At 40.5% G+C, this 20,289-nt stretch overlaps 2 protein-coding genes and 1 non-coding gene across 3 annotated transcripts in view; all 3 read right to left on the reverse strand.

Moving 5' to 3' along the window:
- Window positions 1-6,572, reverse strand: part of ncapd2 (non-SMC condensin I complex, subunit D2) — a 30,409-nt gene extending 23,837 nt beyond the window's left edge. The window contains exons 1-12 of the mRNA XM_088326862.1: window positions 6,446-6,572; window positions 5,970-6,089; window positions 4,362-4,437; window positions 4,055-4,113; window positions 3,798-3,973; window positions 3,217-3,356; window positions 2,874-3,001; window positions 2,606-2,729; window positions 2,235-2,382; window positions 1,959-2,156; window positions 1,762-1,896; window positions 817-904 (exon numbers count right to left, since the gene is read on the reverse strand). Coding sequence (XP_088182988.1) covers window positions 817-904; window positions 1,762-1,896; window positions 1,959-2,156; window positions 2,235-2,382; window positions 2,606-2,729; window positions 2,874-3,001; window positions 3,217-3,356; window positions 3,798-3,973; window positions 4,055-4,113; window positions 4,362-4,437; window positions 5,970-6,087 — 1,390 coding nt within the window. The 5' untranslated portion in view covers window positions 6,088-6,089; window positions 6,446-6,572. The remainder of the gene's footprint in view (window positions 1-816; window positions 905-1,761; window positions 1,897-1,958; window positions 2,157-2,234; window positions 2,383-2,605; window positions 2,730-2,873; window positions 3,002-3,216; window positions 3,357-3,797; window positions 3,974-4,054; window positions 4,114-4,361; window positions 4,438-5,969; window positions 6,090-6,445) is intronic.
- Window positions 3,430-3,763, reverse strand: LOC148372228 (small nucleolar RNA U85). Its single transcript, XR_015849848.1, has one exon. It is a non-coding gene; the product is annotated as a small nucleolar RNA U85 (small nucleolar RNA).
- Window positions 6,573-7,508: 936 nt separating the features above from the next.
- ing4 (inhibitor of growth family, member 4) lies at window positions 7,509-17,684 on the reverse strand. Its single transcript, XM_088326864.1, has 8 exons — window positions 17,570-17,684; window positions 15,475-15,546; window positions 15,038-15,204; window positions 11,601-11,715; window positions 11,426-11,537; window positions 11,208-11,352; window positions 9,622-9,683; window positions 7,509-8,152 (listed from the first exon to the last, which is right to left on the reverse strand). The coding sequence occupies exons 1-8, from the start codon at window positions 17,604-17,606 to the stop codon at window positions 8,113-8,115; spliced, it is 750 nt and encodes a 249-aa protein (XP_088182990.1). The 5' UTR covers window positions 17,607-17,684; the 3' UTR covers window positions 7,509-8,112.
- Window positions 17,685-20,289: the final 2,605 nt, after the last annotated feature.

Here is a 20,289-nt window from a genome sequence, read left to right on the forward strand (position 1 = left end):
TCTTAAATGTTGAATGGGATGCACACGTGACTTCAGCCAATGATGAGATTTTGAACAACACTCCATCTTTGGGTCTCCTCATGCGTTTTCATCTTTTTGTCCAATTTGATGAATTTGTGGTCTTTAAGAAACCTTTTCAATTATATTAAAAGGTTTTCTGAAGAACTACTGCTACACTCACATTAATGAAGCCACAAAAACTTGAATGGCTTCCATGGCTAGAAAACAGGTGTAACTTTATGACTCAAAGCACTTAGAGCGAATGCGTCTAAGACAGTTGATGTGGCCAAAAGCGGAAGCATTGCGTCAGGCTCTTCAAAAGTAAATTCTTGCGGCTGGAAAAAGCCACTGGGTGACGTATGACTATCGAGAGGACGACTCCTTTGAATTAAAAGTGAGATGGAAGAAATTCAGAACGCGATGAGGCGTTGAGGAAACATTTATTTGGCCCTCAGTTTACCAAAGAACAAACTCATTGCTGACTGAACAGTGAGCACAGCTGGGTGAACTTCAGGCCTCGAAACATGACCACACTTGCACACACTGTAGGCTCCATCCACATGTTCACTGCAATATAACTTTAACAGGAAACCTTATGGTGGGAGCCAGGTTGGTGTGGGTGAGCCCAAAAAGCAGAGCAAAAAAACCTCCCTTACACTGCTAAAATTACCCACCAGTCGAGGCAAGAAGAACCCAGATGTTGATCACTCAGCTCGTATTCGCCTTTGTTTCATCATTGGGCAACACAGAGAAAAAGCTTCCAAACAAGATTTAAAAAACCACCCAAAAACTAAAAATCACAGGAGTAACCCTTACCAGGTGTGGCACTTTGTAGCTTCTCTTTCATCTCTCTCAACTTTGCCACTTCTTTCTCCAGAGGTTTTCTCAAATCCGCACTGCTCAACTGGAAGCATTCAAAGACTTCAGATGAGACATTCAAAAGAAATCACCAGTAAATTATTTTGACTAGGCATGCACTGAAATGAAAATTTTGGGGAAGACATCGAAACCTGAAAGTGTGAAACACCTGGCTAAAAAAAACAAAATAACATTAACACAGACTTTCTAAAAATTGTAAATCCAAATGATAACTGACAGGGATATTACTAATTTTAAGCATTTTACTTATAAAAGTCATGTAAGAAAGGACAAAAGCATTTACGTGATTAAAAAAAGAATCAAGTCAAATAAGGAAAGGGATACAGAAGTGAAACTGTTGATATAAAAATGCTAGTACTGTTACACTAGCTGGTAAAAATGAAAGTTAGCTTGTTGCCGATGGACTCCAAAATCTTGCCCTCCTCATTTTTGAATTACATGTTCTTCGGGCATTTAGCTTTGAATAGACAGGACTGTGAATAAGAAAAAGAAAACTGAAGGAGGGAATATACAATGGTTGATGGTGCAGTAGTCGGCGCAGTATAATGCAAGTGTTAGCAAAATAGTGTTAGTAAATTTGTTAGCATTGCAAGTAAACATTAGCCAAAGTCCAGCTAGCAGCTAACAAAGAAGTGGAAGCAGAGGGACACACGAAATTTGAAGAAAATATCTTATTGGTAAAAGCTTGGCAGCAATACTGTTTCAATGGCTCCCTGAATCCTCTTTCCTTCTCAGGTGTAAAATGAAAACTGAAGAGTCGTGTTGTGCCGAAACTCAGATTTGAGATTTTTTTTTTTTTTAACTGAAAATGCACTTTTGGTCATTTGATGCCATAAATTTGGTGAAACCAACCAGATAATTAATTACTCTGCCTGAACTTACCTTGCAACTGTATGGATTGTGAGCAATAAAGGCTGCCAGTAGCTGGATGGCACTCTTGACCACATTTATAGACTTGTCCATTAGTCTTCCCACTGCCAGCCCCATCACTTCACTGTAGCGACACAGTGGCAGGGCCTAAACACAGGAAGAAGTCTTGTAAATTCAAAACAAAATCATCACATTTACTACCGACTTACTTTGCTGTTGACGATCCGCGTGTAAACCTGCAAGACGCGTGCCCTGACGTGCGAGTGTGTGTCGTGCAAGTGCTCCTGCAGGGTATCAAAGAAGCGGTCCCGGTCGGCTTTGCCGGAATCTTCCAGTCCGTCTCCGCATAGGACGCGAACTAAAATGTCTCCCATGACCTCACACACGGCGACGCGCATTGTGTGGCTCTAAAAAACATTTACATAGAAATTAACCCAGATGAGAGGAGCAACAGTTGGTAGGATGGAGATGGTCAACTCAAGTACCTCTCCTTCCAGGTGTGAGATAAGCACACTGATGTTGGGAATCATCAACTCGGGAACCAGTGCACTGAGTTCAGAGAGGAAAGTGGAAAACGCTTTGACTCCTGAACCCTCTCTAACGAGCTCCTCACTTGACTTCTGGCCAATCTCCCTAAAAATTACAAATGGAGTATTGCTTTATTGTTGTACGTACTGAAGCGGGGCTGTCCAAATTACGGCAGGGCGGCCATTTAGCTGCAGCCAATCCCCAAAAAGACAAAATGACACCAGGAAAAACATGAAAAAGCTCCAAATTGAAAAAAATGCAGCTATTTACTCAATATATCATTGCATTTTATCAATATAGTAGTGCAATTAAAAGTACACCATCTGACCTTATTACTTCCCCCACGATTGCTCTAACTCCATATTCTGTGCTCCAAACGGAGACAGCCTGCGCAAACACTGACGACAACTGCTCAAAGTGTTGCAGGAGCTGGATCACTTTCAAACTTGCACCTGGTGGGGATTAGATTAAGAACGGATGTTATCACAACTAAAACTAAGGTGCATTAATCTGAGTCTTTATGTAACACAGTAGCATTGAGGTCTGATGCTTGCAAGTTTTTTTTTTTTTTTTGCTAATGTAATTCTGAGCCTTACCAAGGAGGTGATTGTACTTTTTGATCAGCAACCCGAGAAGATGGATGATCCCGTCCCTGGTGGGTTTGCTCTTAACGTGGCTAATGGTGGGATTTTCAAGAAGCTTGTAACAACAGCAAGTCACACAGCTGAGTGAAAAAACAAACCAAAAAAAAAAAAAAAAAAAAAAAAAAAAAAAAAAAAAACAACCCACATGAATATGCTGAAATCTTGACCACAAACTTAACCTCTTTTACAGAATACCCCTAGTTTACGATGCCCCTACGTTACAATGTTTTTCTGTCAAGATGTGGAATAAGAGGTTTTACAGAGTCATCGTACGTTTCCCCAGCATGGTAAGTACCTTATGAATTCTTCTTCTACGATGGAGAGATTCCATAGAGAGCGGATGTCCAACTGGAGGAGCTGCACGAGGGCCTGGAGAGCTCTCTCCCTCTCGCTGTCCCACTGAAGTGCATCACCAATTTTGAACTTTTTGCCACCCTATGTAAGAATGAAAATATTGCAATTCATCAGATAGGATAATGGCAAACTTGTGATAATAATATGATAACGATGCCCTCAGATTACCAAAGACTGTAGCTCATACTTGCCAAACCATCCATACAGATTATTTTCGCTTGCTAACTGCTACATATAGTCAAACATAACACAGTACAAACACAAAAACAGACAAAACATTCACACATTGTTCGATATCGCCTACCTCTCCTATCTCATGACTCTGAGGATGAGAGTTTGTGGAAGCGGTATCAGTGTTAATGTAGCTGGGCCCTTACAATAGTGAAATATAACTAAAACACTACCAAGATTACCCATCAAACAGAAAGCAAGAGATCATAACCCTGGGTCTGACAAATCACTATGCTGCCATGATTACATCATCGGGCAATTCAGTTTCATTAAAAAATAAAAAAGTCAAACCTTTCCAGGTGCCGCAATAAAGCTCTGCCTGTAAGAGTCACTTTCAAGACTCTCCGTGATTTTGCAGAGCAAGAAGACGCTCATCTTCACGGCATTGAGTTTATCTTTTCGCTCCTCCGTAGAAACTGAGGTGGATAGGAGCATCGAGGGCAGGGATTGAGACAGACTGCTGACAACTGGGATAAAGAATACAATGGTAAAATGTAAAATCTACCAACATTTTGTGGTGTTTTTGATGAGGAAATTGTCATTCTAACCTTGCACCAGCAAATCAAGAGTGTCCACTTTGACACCGGGGTCCAGAGAGTTGGCATGCCTTCAAGAGTTAAGACAAAGTACAGCAAATGCAGTCCTTTATCTAATGATACAAGTTTATTATTTCCTAGAATATTCAATTTTGAAGCATTACTTAAAAAGGTCTCACAAATCTAGCTTAGCAAATATTTTTGCAGAACATTGTGTTATTTTTGTCAGGGATTTGTCACGTTTTCTTAAACATAGTAGAGGTTTTGCATTCTGTAAATGTTGAAATTGGTGCACAAGAAAAGTGAAACAAACACTCACTGTAGTACACTGTAGGCTGTGTCAAAGTGTTCCAGAATGCACAAAGGGCCTTTACTTCTCAATTCTGTTTTGAATCCTGAGTAAAATGGAATCAAAAATCAGATGAGTGTCTTGTTTTCTTCCAAACGGAGACAAACATCCATCAAGTCAATACACAAAGTGCTGTTTATATTATTCAAGTTAAAATAGGCTACAGTACAAAGCACATTATGACATTTATTTGGGGCTTCCAGGGATCCCGTGATTTTAAGTGCCCGTCATGTTGGGTTGTCATGGGAAAATGGACTACAAATCAAATCATTCCGCATACTTTGTAAGTTTAAACGTGAATTCCAAATGTAGAAATGGGGAAAGTTGAAGGTAATTAAAAAAAAAAAAAAATGCAATAATACTGTTAAGGAAATTAATAAACATGGTTGTTCAGATCTTATTTCTCTACTAATTTGGGAAGTGTGTTGCTAACAACCGTCATTGCACTATTAATGCACTTCCAACTTAGCCCTGTCTCCAGGCAATAACTATCTATCTACCCTGGTCATATCCCTCGAGAGGGGTGACCGACAGCAAGACAAACACATACACAAAGAAAAGGGTAGCAAAAATACACAAATTTGACCATGGCCAAACAAAATGCCCAAACACCCAGACAAGTTAAGCACCCCGGCACGCAAGTTGGTCATGCTTTCTTCCCTCCAGATGAAACGGGACACAAGAACGCGGCCATGTCACTCGGGTCAGGGTGACACAACACTCTTCTGTTCAACAGTAGGGCCCGACAGCTTTCACTGGTTTGCCCCTGCCGCATCGTACGGGTGCCCTACCCATCCCTTAGAACGCGTCCAAACATACCACTATCCTTTTACAACACCTCTCCACTTATTCCTAATGGAGTAAGTAATTGTAATCCTAATTGTATTCAGGCCTATGCTTACTTTGAACAATGTTGCCTTATTTGCACTACGGCATATTGCACTATTACAATCCCAAAACTGTATGTAAACACCCAAAGTGAATATCTTCTGCCTCTACAAGCCCACACTTTCTTGTGTAAATTATCTTTTTTTTTTTTTATCCTCACAGTAAAATGTGAAACTGGATTACCATGTCCAATTTCGTTATCACAATATGTTCGAACCATTTTGTAACAATGATAATAAAGGTATATTCTATTCTATTCAATCATTAACAAGAGCACTAGCTTCCACTCCATTTAGATCTCTTTCCTCCAGTGCACTCATAACACCATCCATCCACGTCTCCCTTGTAATACATTTGAACAATTATCCCGACGTTCTTTTCATCTACCGTTCTCTGTTTCTGTTTTAAGTCTTTATTACGCGTTTACCCTGAAGTGATCGCAGCAAGGCTTTAAGGCTAGGACCTTAGCTTGGCCTTTTGGCTGAGAGGCACAACACCGGCTCCTAGGCTTTGTAGCGTATTATGAACTGACCGATAACAGATAATGGATAATGAATAAAGAAGATAGATCAATAACCCTTAAACACCCCCCCCCCCGAAGTGCTAAATGTAATCTCGTCGTAAACAATGGTCACTACGTTGTTAAAAACAATTCTGGATTATAAAGCACACGATATATATTTAACTCACTGTTAATATGAGACGGGATATGTTTTGGGGGGACCACATCTTGCACGACGTACTGATTTATTCCTCCAGTTTTGCACAGGTCGCCCACGCACACGGGCACGAAAAAATCGCAGGACATCGCTGTAGGAGAATCAAAATACACATATATATATATATGAAAAAATAAATAAAAAGTTGATCAAATCTACGACTCGTTTAACACTGGAGCCCCTTTCGGCTTCTTTATTTAACAAACATATTACATACAACTTTAAAAATTCATAAAGTTAAAAATCCGACAGAGGGAAGCGTTTAATTTATAGTATGAAACCAAAATGTCTTCGGAAAAATCTTCAAAGACGCCATTCGTAAAGCAGGCGTGCTAACTAGCATTAGCGACATTTACAATAACTTTAATGGTAAAAAAAACTTCACAGCGCCTTTTGGTAGAAGAAAACAAACTATTCATACATTCAGGTTTCAGACAACAAAATTACCTGCGATTTGGGCTGCGTAGTTCACAGCGACGTCGAATAAAATACTTCAAAGGAAATCTTCCTGTCCGTGGACAGAGATACGACCGCCTTCAGATTTTCAAATCCGAACTGCATCGCGCCAAAGCGTCGACGCAGTTGTGAGGTCACTTTCAAGCGACAATTGGTCGCAATAATAAACATACGGCACAGTTCATTTTTTGTATGTTTTTCAACGGGTACATGTACACATATTTAAAAAGGATTTATATTAAAATAATTTGGAAAATACGAAAAAAGGTGCTTTACCCAATGACGTACACTTCCGCACGCGATGTATTTTTGACGTTGAAATTAAAGCTAAATTTGGTAAGTTTCAATAATAATAAACTTAATAATAATCACATATATATATAATCTCTCATCTCATTAGCTGCATCGCTTATCCTCAGTAGGGTCGCGGGGGTGCTGGAGCCCATCCCAGCAATCATCGGGCTGTGGACACCCTGAACTGGTTGCCAGCCAATCGCAGGGTACACAGGGACAGACAACTCGCTCGCTCGTTCACACCTAGGGACAATTTGGACCGGCCAATCCACCTGAAATGCATGTCTTTGGAATGTGGGAGGAAACCGGAGTGCCCGGAGGAAACCCACGCAAGCACGGGGAGAACATACAAACTCCGCACCGGAAGTCCGGTAGCTGGATTTGAACCCACACAGGAGGTTCCCAAGACCTTAGAACTGTGCCGCACATGCACTAACCACTGCACACACGCGCACTTTTTTTTTGAAGAGTACACCAGTAAGTAAAATTACTGCTATTATACTGCATCTTGCTTAATGTTTACATAAATGAACAATGGGAAAAAGATTTGACAGCACATCTTTTAGGACAAATGGTTTAAAAATAACATTTAGCAAGGCAGGAAAGTAACATTTGGTGGTGCCTCAGTCATTTTTCAAGTTCTATTGTGACTTAACTTTTTTGTAAACGTTATCACCAATGAAGACGTCTCAAATCTCGCAAAATTTCTAACTTCGAGCTATAACGAGAAGCGAAACAAAATTACACACAAGACAAAAAATTGAGGTAGTAGCTGTATTCAAATGATTGATAACACAATCACACCCAGCCTCCTCCTTGTACCAATTTTCCAGCTACATAGATGACAATATTTTTTCATGAAATGCCTTGCGTTCCAAACATTACTTCATTCAAATGCTAAAAAAAACCATTACGTAAGAGATGTACGATGCAGCATCGTTGATGGCAACTTTTGTCCTCCAACCTGTCAAACAAAATCGTACATATTTGTTCTCCAGGGCTTAAAGTAATACAACAAAGATAATAAGTATTAATAGACGGCATGTTTTACATTTCGCATGTAAATCGTATTAGTATCATGCAAATTGAAAACAACAATTTGGGCCCGTTGTAGTGTTTAATATTCAAACAGAACGTTTTTAGAAAATGCAATAAAAGCACCAGTGCAACTGAGGAAAATACTTTTAAATACACTTGAAACCCCTTCATGTATTCATCACACACTCTGCATCAGACCAAATACAAAAAAAAAGAAGAAAAGAAGCACCACATGTTAAGAAAGACAAAAAATAAAAGAAATCTACTAATTCACGGGGAAGGTTTTTCGTTCCACCGTTGGATCAGTGTTTGTTCACAGACGAGTTTTATTTTCTTTTTCTGTCTTGAGAGCAGCGGGGACAATACCTGCAAGAAGACGGGACACATACGTCAAAGAGTATTCAAAGTGACAGTGTTTAACAATCACCACTAGAGGTCATTGTAGTCTAGAATGTATGTTGATATGTAAACCTTCCATTAATACAGATTTAATAGTGCCATGTTTGGGTGTAGCACGCAACTATCCTCTTGGGCACGACCCGTTTGGGGTGATGATGCTTCATAGGACAATGTCTTACATATTAATGCCAGCTGCAGGGGATCAAGAAGGAAGAACAAATGCAATGGCAAAGTGAAGCCACCAGAGAGCCTTGTCTGAGTTTTTTAAGCAGACTTGTTGAGAAACATGACAGCATTTACAGACACTTCACCAAAAATCCAAGGACTTTTCAATCCTTGTAAACATAACATTAAAGGCCAGGCCTTTTCAAGGATTTCAAGCACCCGTACAAACCCTGTACTAATAAGGCCAGTAAAAGATTCAATTTGTCAAGCATCGGGCCATAGGCTGCACCCAAGATGCTTTCATGAGTGGCTTAAGAGGAAAACATTTGGAAAAAAATGTAGAATATGCAGAAATCCTAAAACTAAGCAACATTCACTTGCATGACCAGCCAAGGATGGTGACACTGAAGGATGAAGCAAACAATGTTTACCAGCTAATTATTTAGCAACTAACAAAAGCTGCTAGCAGCGCAAGTGGTAATTATGAGTGGCTAGAGACGATAACAGTGGGGACAAAATTGGAAAATGCCAGAATCTCAGAAAGCACTTGCATGAAAAGCTGTGGTGGGCCAGATACACTGAAGGACGGAGCAAGAACTGTTAACAGTAACGAGCCACTAATTAGTGACTAGAGAGGGGAAACAGTGGGGGGGGAGCACCAAATGTATGAATTACATGACTAGGGAACTATCACATGCAGGACTCAGACATGGAAGGCGAGTGACACTGAAAGACAAAAGAGCAGCTGAAAACAACAAAAGCCATCAGCTATAGTTTGCAGCCTGGTGGCTATCATGAGTAGCCACCAGAAAGGAAACAGAGGGGAAATAAAGACTTGAGGATGCATGAATTATGGTATTCGGCAACCATCAAATGCAGGACTCAGGTATGGAAGAACCAAGCATGAGCAGCTAACAATAACAATAGCAGCGAGTCGTAGCCTGCAGCCAGGTTGCTACCATGAATGGATAGAGGTGTAATCAGTGGGAAAAAAAGGCAAGGATGCATGAATCACTGAACTAGGTGACCATCATACACAGGACTCAAAGCACCACCAGGACAAGCTGCCTTGGCAAAATGGTCATTCGGGCTAGCGTAGGAGTAAGATTTGAGATATGTATGTCATTTCAAATTCCTAAAATCACATTTAATAAAATAGTAAATGCATTTTGCTTATTATTGGAATCAATAGTATTTATTTAAATGAATTAAGTATTTATACATCACTAGGGTCCGTTATATAATGCACGCTAGAGCTTTACATTTCTTACCATTTGCCTCGTGGTTTGGTGGTTAGACCCACACATGCAAAATGGAACCACTCAATGGAGCACTGGAAAGGAAAAACATTCTACTTTAATGAAAGCTTACAATAAATACAACATAACATTTCAACTTGTTTGTGTGTGTAATAAATCCGCGATTGTGTCATTCGTGACCTTATTAAAATGATTGTCATTTTTTTATACTTACCACAACATTCGTCCATAAAAAGCATCTGAATGAATCATATTAAAGGCCCGTGTGCAGTGAAATATGTCAAACACAATAAACCTGATATCGTTCATTTTACTGAGAGAAAATTAGATTTTTTTTTTCCCCATGCCCATTTTAAAGACATTTCCCCACTATATGACATCAGCATCAAACTATTTCACATGTCCACTAACGTACATAATGCAAACTTTGCGGTTGTTTGTGCGTAGGAAGAGGTTACGTCTCATATATGCCTGTCTCCTAATGGTCTAAGTAATTTAAAATTCTTGTCTGATATTGGTTTGCATCACAGCATCATGAAGGTGTTAATATGCCATTGGCTGAGCTACCTCCCACATGCCTTTCTCTTCAGTTCAGAATCCTTTGCGCTTCGTAAAGACTAAGATTCACCGATAATTTATTATTTTTGTATTGTATTTTTTAACAACCGATCCAAGATTTGCAATGAAAACATAACCACGGAACAAAGCCTTTAATTATCCAAAAATATGAAGAAATATGACTACCCACGCTTACATGCATGGCCATAACCAATCAACGATCCGGGCAACTATTAAGAATAAGGAAGCACTTAAAGCAACAAAGAAAACTGAGGGCCACAAGTGGAAGTTTTAAAAATGATATTTTATTGCAATCCGCTGTCTCCGTCCCCCTCTTCATCTACCAGCTCTGGTCAAGTTGCCCCAAAGGTAATGACATTTCCTTTTTACTTTAAATATATAAATACTATGTTATTTAATCTCTCTCTCTCTCTCTCTCTCTCTCTCTCTCTCTCTCACACACACACAAATATATATATATATATATATATATATATATATATATATATTTATATATATATATATATTTCATTTATTATATATTGAATAGTCTTTCTTGTCATTGATGATGTAGTGAACATTGCGAGATTAGTCATAACACTCCAAGAAACAAACGAGATTGCCAAAAATATTTGGAGACTAGCTTAAGTTGTAAGCAAAATTTCCCTTCGTAATAGTAGTGCAATTAGTGGTGCAATTATATTAAGCAGCAAAAGCTTTTCTCAACTAGCAAGATATATCTATTTTCACGGTTTTACATGCTTGTTTGAGGTAGTGATGGCCATGGGGAAAAGATACTACACATAAGTAGTACTTAGAATATACTATTTGTTATTTTTAAGCTTTTATCGAGGGAATCTGGGGTTCGGAATGATTGCATTACCCCATTAGCATAGGTTTCTAACCACAAGTCATGCAGCAATTTCACCTTCTGATTCCCACACCAGTACGGATTCAGGTCATATCCCGGGGATTTACTACATATCAATTTGGTAAAGAAAAAAAATAATTCAATTATGTTTGAAGCAAAGAACACTCACATCAGTGTTGTCACAGCCGATCATTTCGCCATATGAAACTTGATGGCACAGACAGTAGGTAGGCTCGTTGGGGTCCACTGGCATATCGAGCACATCGGATGGGTGCACGTTTCCAAAGTTGGTTGATGGGCTGTTAAACTCACCCCTGAAGGTGCAAAAAATGAAAAATATATTTGGCTCCATAAGCTATAATGTGACCATATTAAAACCAAGTATACGTTTGAAGGAGTTTGACTTTCTTCTGGGCGCTCTTGGGACTGCCGTCTTCATCGGAGCTCTTGACTTTGGATCTCGTTTTGGCAGATTTCTTTTCCTTCTGTCTGGTGTCAACTGCAAAGACACATGTTGGATGATCCGTCTGTGAATTATTGACGGATCAGGCAACTGGCATACCTTTTTTTCCTTTACTTGAGGCGGAGTCATAATCCGTGCTCTCAATCTGTTTTTCCTTCAGGTCAGCTTCAAAACGGGCCAAGTCTGTATCCAGGCGTCTAATGTGCTTGTCCACCTTACCATGAGAGTATGATACATGATTATAAAGTACGGTAGACCCCCGGCATAAGGTGAACCCCACCTATTGATATTTTCATGCTATTCATGCTACGGTGTTGAATGAGATGCTTTAAATGGCAATTTCCTCAAATGCTGCAATTTCTCACGTCATACTTTGTACTTTGCAATTCATTATCCCTGATCATATATTGATTGCTAAGAGTGGGGCCCCCAGTGCGCATTTTTGTCAAGCCCGGCGGCTCTTTTCTGCTGTTCGAACTGCACTCAGGTGGCAGTGATCTATTATCTCCGATTGCATATTGCTGTGAGCGAGGACCAGCAGACCACACTTTTGTCAGGCCTGGTGGCCCTTTTTGCTGTTATCTCTAACAAAAATCAACTGCACCCATCTGGCCGCGATCCATTATTCCCAATGCCATATTGCTGTAAGTAGGGACCGGTAGAAGGCACTTTAGTTATGAGGCGTGTCATTCTGGTTATCATACACATAAAAGCTGCCCTATATCCCCTTTCTGAACCCACACAAATTTGCATACAGGGAAAACCAGTCAACTCAGGTGCACGGTGATGCACAAATTACTGGAGCATCTGGAGCACAGAAACACCAATGAACAGCTGATGTTTGTGGACTACAGCACGGCTTTTAAACTCTAGTCCAAACTTCAACTACTGGGAATCAACACTGCCCTGAGCAATTGGACTGTGGATTTCCTGACAGACCGCACACAGCGGGTCAGGGTGGGAACAAATACCTCTTTCACCCTGGTCATCAACACCGGAGTCCCTCAAGCATTCGTTCTTAGTCTGCTACTCTACTGGGAAGGGTGAGAAGTTTTAAATTCCTGTTTTAACAGTGACTGAAGTCCTGTCCAGGGGGACCATGTTGTTTCAGCACAACAGCGCCTCTACTACCTGAGGAAGCTGAGGAACACTCATATCTTCAGAGCTTTAAATGGTAAACTTCTACAACTGTGCCATCAGCAGTGTACTGATGTATGGATGCCAGCTATACTTAGGCTGCCCAGCAGGCGTCCCAGCCGGTGGTGAAAGCTGCCGGGAGAATTATGGGAACAACTCTACTGAGATCAGCACCACCTATACGACTTGCTGTCTCAGAAGAGTCCACAACATACTCCAGGACTAGCACCATCCTGCTCACCAACTTTTCCACCTGCTCCCTCCAGGGAGGAGATTCCAGTCAATACAGGCCAGAACATCAAGACTGGCCGACAGCCATTTTCCACAGGCTGTAAAGCGCATGTAAAGACAGGGGTCGGGGGGGCTACTTCACAGAATTTCGCATAGCATGAGGGGTTTTGGTCCCTGCAAAAAACAAGGGGATAACAGCAATGCAATTTTTGGTGCCACATTTAGCTATGGGGCCCAGGACATGCTGAAGGTAAAAGTCCTAACATAATAACCTTGGACAGGAAGCTTGCGATTATCAAGATAAATTCAGAAGGCACAGGCATACTTATGCCTGCGAAGAAATTTGGCTGTAAATATTGATGACCGGGACGATTATTATGAACAAGGAGTCTTTTGAAGTAATGTATACAGGGAGTGCAGAATTATTAGGCAAGTTGTATTTTTGAGGATTAATTTTATTATTGAACAACAACCATGTTCTTAATGAACCCAAAAGTCTCATTAATATCAAAGCTGAATATTTCGGAAGTTGGAATGGGGCTTTTTTAGTTTTAGCTATTTTAGGAGGATATCTGTGTGTGCAGGTGACTATTACTGTGCATAATTATTAGGCAACTTAACAAAAAACAAATGTATACCCATTTCAATTATTTATTTTCATCAGGGAAACCAATATAACAGCTCAACATTCACAAATATACATTTCTGACATTCAAAAACAAAACAAAAACAAATCAGTGACCAATATAGCCACCTTTCTTTGCAAGGACACTCAAAAGCCTGCCATCCATGGATTCTGTCAGTGCTTTGATCTGTTCACGATCAACATTGCGTGCAGCAGCAACCACAGCCTCCCAGACACTGTTCAGAGAGGTGTACTGTTTTCCCTCCTTGTAAATCTCACATTTGATGAGGGACCACAGGTTCTCTATGGGGTTCAGATCAGGTGAACAAGGAGGCCATGTCATTAGTTTTTCTTCTTTTAGACCCTTTCTTGCCAGCCACGCTGTGGAGTACTTGGATGCGTGTGATGGAGCGTTGTCCTGCATGAAAATCATATTTTTCTTGAAGGATGCGGACTTCTTCCTGTACCACTGCTTGAAGAAGGTGTCTTCCAGAAACTGGCAGTAGGACTGGGAGTTGAGCTTGAGTCCATCCTCAACCCGAAAAGGCCCCACAAGCTCATCTTTGATGATACCAGCCCATACCAGTACCCCACCTCCACCTTGCTGGCGTCTGAGGCGGACTGGAGCTCTCTGCCCTTTACCGATCCAGCCACGGGCCCATCCATCTGGCCCATCAAGACTCACTCTCATTTCATCAGTCCATAAAACCTTAGAAAAATCCGTCTTGAGATTTTTCTTGGCCCAGTCTTGACGTTTCAGCTTGTGTGTCTTGTTCAGTGGTGGTCGTTTTTCAGCCTTTCTTACCTTGGCCATGTCTCTGAGTATTGCACACCTTGTGCTTTTGGGCACTCCAGTGATGTTGCAGCTCTGAAATATGGCAAAACTGGTGGCAAGTGGCATCTTGGCAGTTGTACGCTTGACTTTTCTCAGTTCACGGGCAGTTATTTTGCGCCTTGGTTTTTCTACACGCTTCTTGCGACCCTGTTGACTATTTTGAATGTAACGATTGATTGTTCGATGATCACGCTTCAGAAGCTTGGCAATTTTAAGAGTGCTGCATCCCTCTGCAAGATATCTCACTATTTTTGACTTTTCAGAGCCTGTCAAGTCCCTCTTCTGACCCATTTTGCCAAAGGAAAGGAAGTTGCCTAATAATTATGCACACCTGATATAGGGTGTTGATGTCATTAGACCACAGCCCTTCTCATTACAGAGATGCACATCACCTGATATGCTTAATTGGTAGTAGGCTTTCGAGCCTATACAGCTTGGAGTAAGACAACATGCATAAAGAGGATGATGTGGTCAAAATACTCATTTGCCTAATAATTCTGCACTCCCTGTATTACACAAAAGTTAGTATTTACTATAAGTTATTTTGTTATTTTATTGTTATCTGGGCTACTGGAGGTTTAGAATGCATTAGCTATGCATTATTATTGTTTTCTATTCCTAGGTAAACATCAATTTCACTTTACAATCCCCAGCAAAGTCGTATCACGGGCTCTACTGTAGCATCGTAATATCACAGTGGGTACAAACCATCTCGTAGGTCTGCATGGCCAGTTGCACCTTGTCGTCGCCAAACTCTTTGCATTTGCTGTACGACTGCTGGATTTGTCTAAGGATGGATAGCTTTTGCTCGGAGGAAAGAGTCCGCGCATTTGATGTGTATTCTTTTGCGAGAGAGTCAATCTGTCCTTTGAGATCTGTAGGAAAGAGACGTATTTTAAAGTCACACTGACTAGTTAAATGGCTATATATATATCTATATATATATATATATTTTTTTTTTTTTTTTTCACACAATACAGTAAACCCAAAGATATACGGTGATATGACTCTACGATCCCCACCTTAGTACGAATTACTGTTGTATCCTGGTTTAACACTGTACAATGGTTTATAAAAGTTCACCATCATTTTACACAGTTAGACTTTACGCACTAACAGAATATCGAACGTTAATCAATTCTCACCTTCTGTGCGTTGGTCTAAATCTCGCATCAAATTGAAGTTCCTCTGCAACTCGAACGGCAGATTTTCTATACCTGGTGCGACACAAAAATCAAGATGGATTTTGGAATGGAGACAGAAAACCAAAAAGACTAGCTCATCCAAAAATTGGTTGTAAACACGTTAAAAAGAAGCCACGGTTGCAACAAAGAGATACCTTGTGATATTATATTTATTTTCAGACGTTGAAAAGACGACTTTTGGGGGGGCGTAATACTAGATATGACTAATTTGGGAAAATATTTGGTCCACGTTCAATGGCGTGAATACAACGTAATTGTAAACTTGCATTTATCGTCTAAATCAGTGTCTCTCAACTGGTGGGTTGGGGATTTGTTTTCAGGACAATTATTAGGAAATAAGGAAGTAATGCTAAGAAGAAAATATGCGGGGTCAGTTACACCACATGATTACCACAGTAGATGGTTATAAAGCCCTGCTCGATCTTTTCTTACTATTCCGTCAATCGGCTCATTTAAGAGGGAACACATCTCATTTTATTGTGATTTTATTGGTTTTATTTCCCTCTTCTGCCTACAACAATGGGCCCCAAGGAAGTCAGTGATAAGGGGGGAGAAAAAGGAGAAGACATTGACAATGACTGAGTCGAAGAAGGAAACAATTGCAAAATGTGAAAATGGTGTACAAGTGTCTGTCATTGAAGTGCTGCTGGACGGTACAGCGAATGGTTTAAATTGTAATACTATTAGCTTTTTAACAGTATTGGTTGGTTGGATCCCTTAACCATTAGGGCTGTAGGGGCACAATTTCCTGTGGTGTGTCATGGGCAAGTACAGCCGGTGTAACAGAGTTGAAATGTGATTGTTTTGAATGTTATTTTGAATCCTCACAAAATCTGTGTTTTTGTTCTATTACTGTTAAAATCCCGGTACCTCATTCAATTGTTAGGTAATGGGCGTCTGCGACTGTCTTTTTCGTTTGGCATTTATGGGCTTCAGCGCTTGCATTGCGCTGAAGATGATTGCAGTCGTGAACAGATGCCCTGACTTTTGTATTGTTTTGTTTACTGAATGCAGGCAATAAACAGAGTGACTGTGAACCCTTGTGTCGCGCATGATTGAGGGTCATTACGCCGGATGCCACCCATTCTCTCCAGGCCAACATGTTTCCACCCGGTCTATACGTACTCATATTTATCAACGACATTATCGAATATTTAGCAATGTTTAGTCACAGTATTTATTAATATTTTGAATTTATATTAGTATGTGACTATTTTAAAATGGTTCTAGGTGGTCGCTTATGTGTGATCTAGATTTGTATGAGAGAATGTACTGTACTTGAAGTTGTTTTGGTTTTGCTAGTTGTTGTGTTTTGGGGAAAAGGTGAATGCAACTTAATATCTCTGCTTTTAACTGAACAATCCTCTCTGCTTTTAACTGAACAATCCTTTCTCTCTGCTTTTAACTAAACAATCCTTTCGTTTGAGAATTTGAATGTTTACTTGGTTAGGGTCGCAGTTAGTCATTTTTGTGGGTCCTGAAATCCAACCAGTTGAGAGCCACTGATCTAACGTCTTCAAGGGACCACATTAGCCCGAAGTGCAACGATCAAAATAAGTCGGGGACTGGTTAAACACGCCAACAAATTTTAGGACTGTATTTTGTCCACATTGGATAGGCTAATTGCATCATAATCTTAGACGTATATGTTTGTTAGTACAACGGAACGGACCAGATTTATCCCAAAATCGGAAGTCTAGTGCTGGGCGTGAAATCACTCCAGTTTACTAGCAGACCCATAGACATATTTGTCATGAACATTCGCATGAAATACAGCAAGACCATGCCAAATGTGCAAGATTTAGGATAGTTTTCAAATGCACGAGAAATTGAACGTGTGTCGTCGCCATTTCGGTGATGCTTTGCTTACAATCCAGCAAATAGACCGAGCCGGAGTCTGTCAGAGATTACGAAACGCGTTTTTGGTTCACGTAAAGCACTTTTTTTATACCAGGATATCAATAAAATAATATGCGAACAGTAATTAGTTTACTACATAGGCACCCGTGCGTATTAACTCGAAATAATAGCTTACTGTCCAAATAATGCTCCAAATACATCCCCGCAGCCATTTTGGAAAATGTAAACAAGGCAACTTCCGGTGAGTTGAGCTCGCCTCTGATTGGTTGTTTCCACACAACTGACGCGGAGGGAAGATTTTGCTGTTGATGTGAATAGTCAAGTCAAGTCAAGTCATTTATTTTTGTATAGCCCTAAATCACGAAGAGTCTCAAAGGGCTTCACAGATTGTTACACTATATTACACAGACTATTGTCAACCGACAAGAGGAGTAGGTTATTCGTATGCAATAGAGTAGAGGTGAGTTTTAAGTTTAGATTTAAACATTTCCACTGAGGTTGCAGATCGGATCTCAGGGGGAAGAGCATTCCACAGCGCCGGTGCCCGGATGGAGAACGCTCTCGAACCAGCAGAAGACCTCTTTGCTCTCGGGATCACCAGAAGACCGGCACTCTCAGATCGCAGGCTTCGGACCGGGACATAGCGGCAGATCAGATCTGAAAGATAAGAGGGAGCAAGTCCATGTATGATTTTGTACAGTACTAAGAGAACTTTGAAGTCACATCTTTGGCTAACTGGGAGCCAATGCAGGTTAGCCAAAATCGGTGTTATGTGATCGTACTTTTTTGTCCTAGTTAAAAGCCTCGCTGCGGCATTTTGTACTAGCTGAAGAGACTTGATTCTGGACTTCGGGAGACCGGAAAGTAGTGCATTACAGTAGTCGAGACGGGAGGTAACAAATGCATGAATTATTGTTTCCGCATCAGACTGAGACAGTATTGAACGGATTTTAGCAATGTTGCGAAGATGGAAGAAGGCAGTTCTAGTAATTTGCTTTAGAATACAATAAATGTGGCCCTCTAAAGTAAATGAGGGGGGACAGAAATTGAAATAAATAATAAACAATTAAAAATGATTAGAACATGTAGGCAATATTAACAAGATACTGCTTGTACACCATCCTAAGTTTTAGGGGCGTCAGACAATCACTACCGCAGCATCATTGTGCAAACACAAGAGTAAAGAACTAAAACATGAATATAAATTTGAGTATTCTATGCATTAACAAGACATTTCTCCATAGGTTTGTGTGCTTGTTTGGTGTAGTGACTGTTTTGTGGAAGAAACAATCCCTGAGCTTGTTTAAAGGAGCTGATGTGTTTCTTTCTGGAGGTTAGTGAAACGTGTTTCACCAAGATAATCATACATCAGTCGAGGTGGGATTTAAAATTGGCAAATATTTGCCGAAGAATGCAGGAATTGTAAGGATTCAAAAAAGGGAAATTCCAATGGCATCTGAAGGATTAAAATATATAACTGTCACCAGGGTTGGGTAGGGTTACTTTAACTGGATTACTTTCAATTACTTTTGGATTACTCCAATACCAAATATGCTGATAAAAGACAAAATCAACTAAATATTAATAAAATTATGACTCACAACACGTGGTAAGCGTTCTCTCCTGGCTTTGATCTCTTTGTTCACCGGCAAAACTAACATAAAATGCGACAGAAACAAAATGAAAATAAATCCAAACAGCTTGCCAACATCATTTTTGCCGTTCCATGTATTCCGTTACTCCCCAAGCCTGCACAAAATGTAGTCATTTTATTCATATTTAGTTTCTTTTGTCTTTTATTAGCATATTTGGTATTGGAGTAATCCAAAAGTAATTGAAAGTAATCCAGTTAAAGTAACCCTATCCAACCCTGACTGTCAATCACTCGATATATTAGCAGCACCTCTACATAAGAATATTAATTATAATTTTCACAAATCAGTCATATGTATTTCCATCCATACATTATCTGCACTGCTTATCCTCAGTAGGGCCACGGGGGTGCTGAAGCCCATCCGAGCCATCTTTGGGCAGTGGGGAGGGGACACCCTAAACTAGTTTCCAGCCAGTTGCAAGGCACACAAAGATGGACAATTCACTCGCTCATTCACACCTAGGGACAATTTGAACTAGCCAATTAACCTGAAATTCCTGTTTATGAAATGTGGGAGGAAACCGGAGTGCCCGGAGGAAACCCACACAAGCACGGGGAGAACATGCAAACTCCTCACAGGAGGTTCGATCTCATGACCTAAGAACTGTGCCGCGGAGGCGCTAACCACTCAGCCGCCGTTCCGCCCCATATGTATTTCATCATGTTTTTTGAACAAATATGAAGTGAGTACTTATTATGGAAGAATGAAGCATTACGTGTTGCACGCCCATCAAGAAGGACAACCGAAAAAGTAGGCATTTTCCTGGTAATGTTAAGCTGGCGAACGTTTAGTATACTGTAGTAATTTAGGATCACGTATCAGAAATATCACACGTCGCTGCCCATCAATGCTGAGGTCAGATTTTTCTCTCAAGAGCGAGATGACGCTATAAACAAAAAAAAACAACAGCGACCGTATGGAAGTGCTGTATCGGAGTCCGATCAGAAAGCTCCCCCTGCCTCCAGCACTGTTTTAATTTGATTTATCACCAAGCATACAGTATTTTCAAAGAGTGAAAAACTGATGATGAAGGAGCTGTATCTGAGTCAGATCAGGCGGCTTCTTCAGCTAATGGTAACCATGAAAAAACACTACTATATGTTTCATGTGGAGGAACAAACCCCTATCCAAAAAAACTGACCAGAGAGGGATGGTGCGGCCAGGCCGTACATGTCCACAACACACCACAGGAAGTGGTGCACAACCCTGGCGGTTAAGGGATCCGTGAATGTCTGACTAA

This window comes from Urocampus carinirostris, chromosome 2, assembly GCF_059441175.1.
Source record: "Urocampus carinirostris isolate Australia breed hairy pipefish chromosome 2, RoL_Ucar_1.0, whole genome shotgun sequence".
Classification (NCBI taxonomy): domain Eukaryota; kingdom Metazoa; phylum Chordata; class Actinopteri; order Syngnathiformes; family Syngnathidae; genus Urocampus; species Urocampus carinirostris.

Excerpts from the sequence above, each read along its gene's own strand:
- ing4 (XM_088326864.1), bottom strand. The coding sequence starts at position 17,606 with ATGGCTGCGGGGATGTATTTGGAGCATTATTTGGACA. Across the intron at positions 11,538-11,600 it reads CTCAAGTAAAGGAAAAAAAG|TTGACACCAGACAGAAGGAA; the intron begins GTATGCCAGTTG and ends GTGTCTTTGCAG. Across the intron at positions 8,153-9,621 it reads ACCAAACCACGAGGCAAATG|GTATTGTCCCCGCTGCTCTC; the intron begins GTAAGAAATGTA and ends GTCTTCTTGCAG.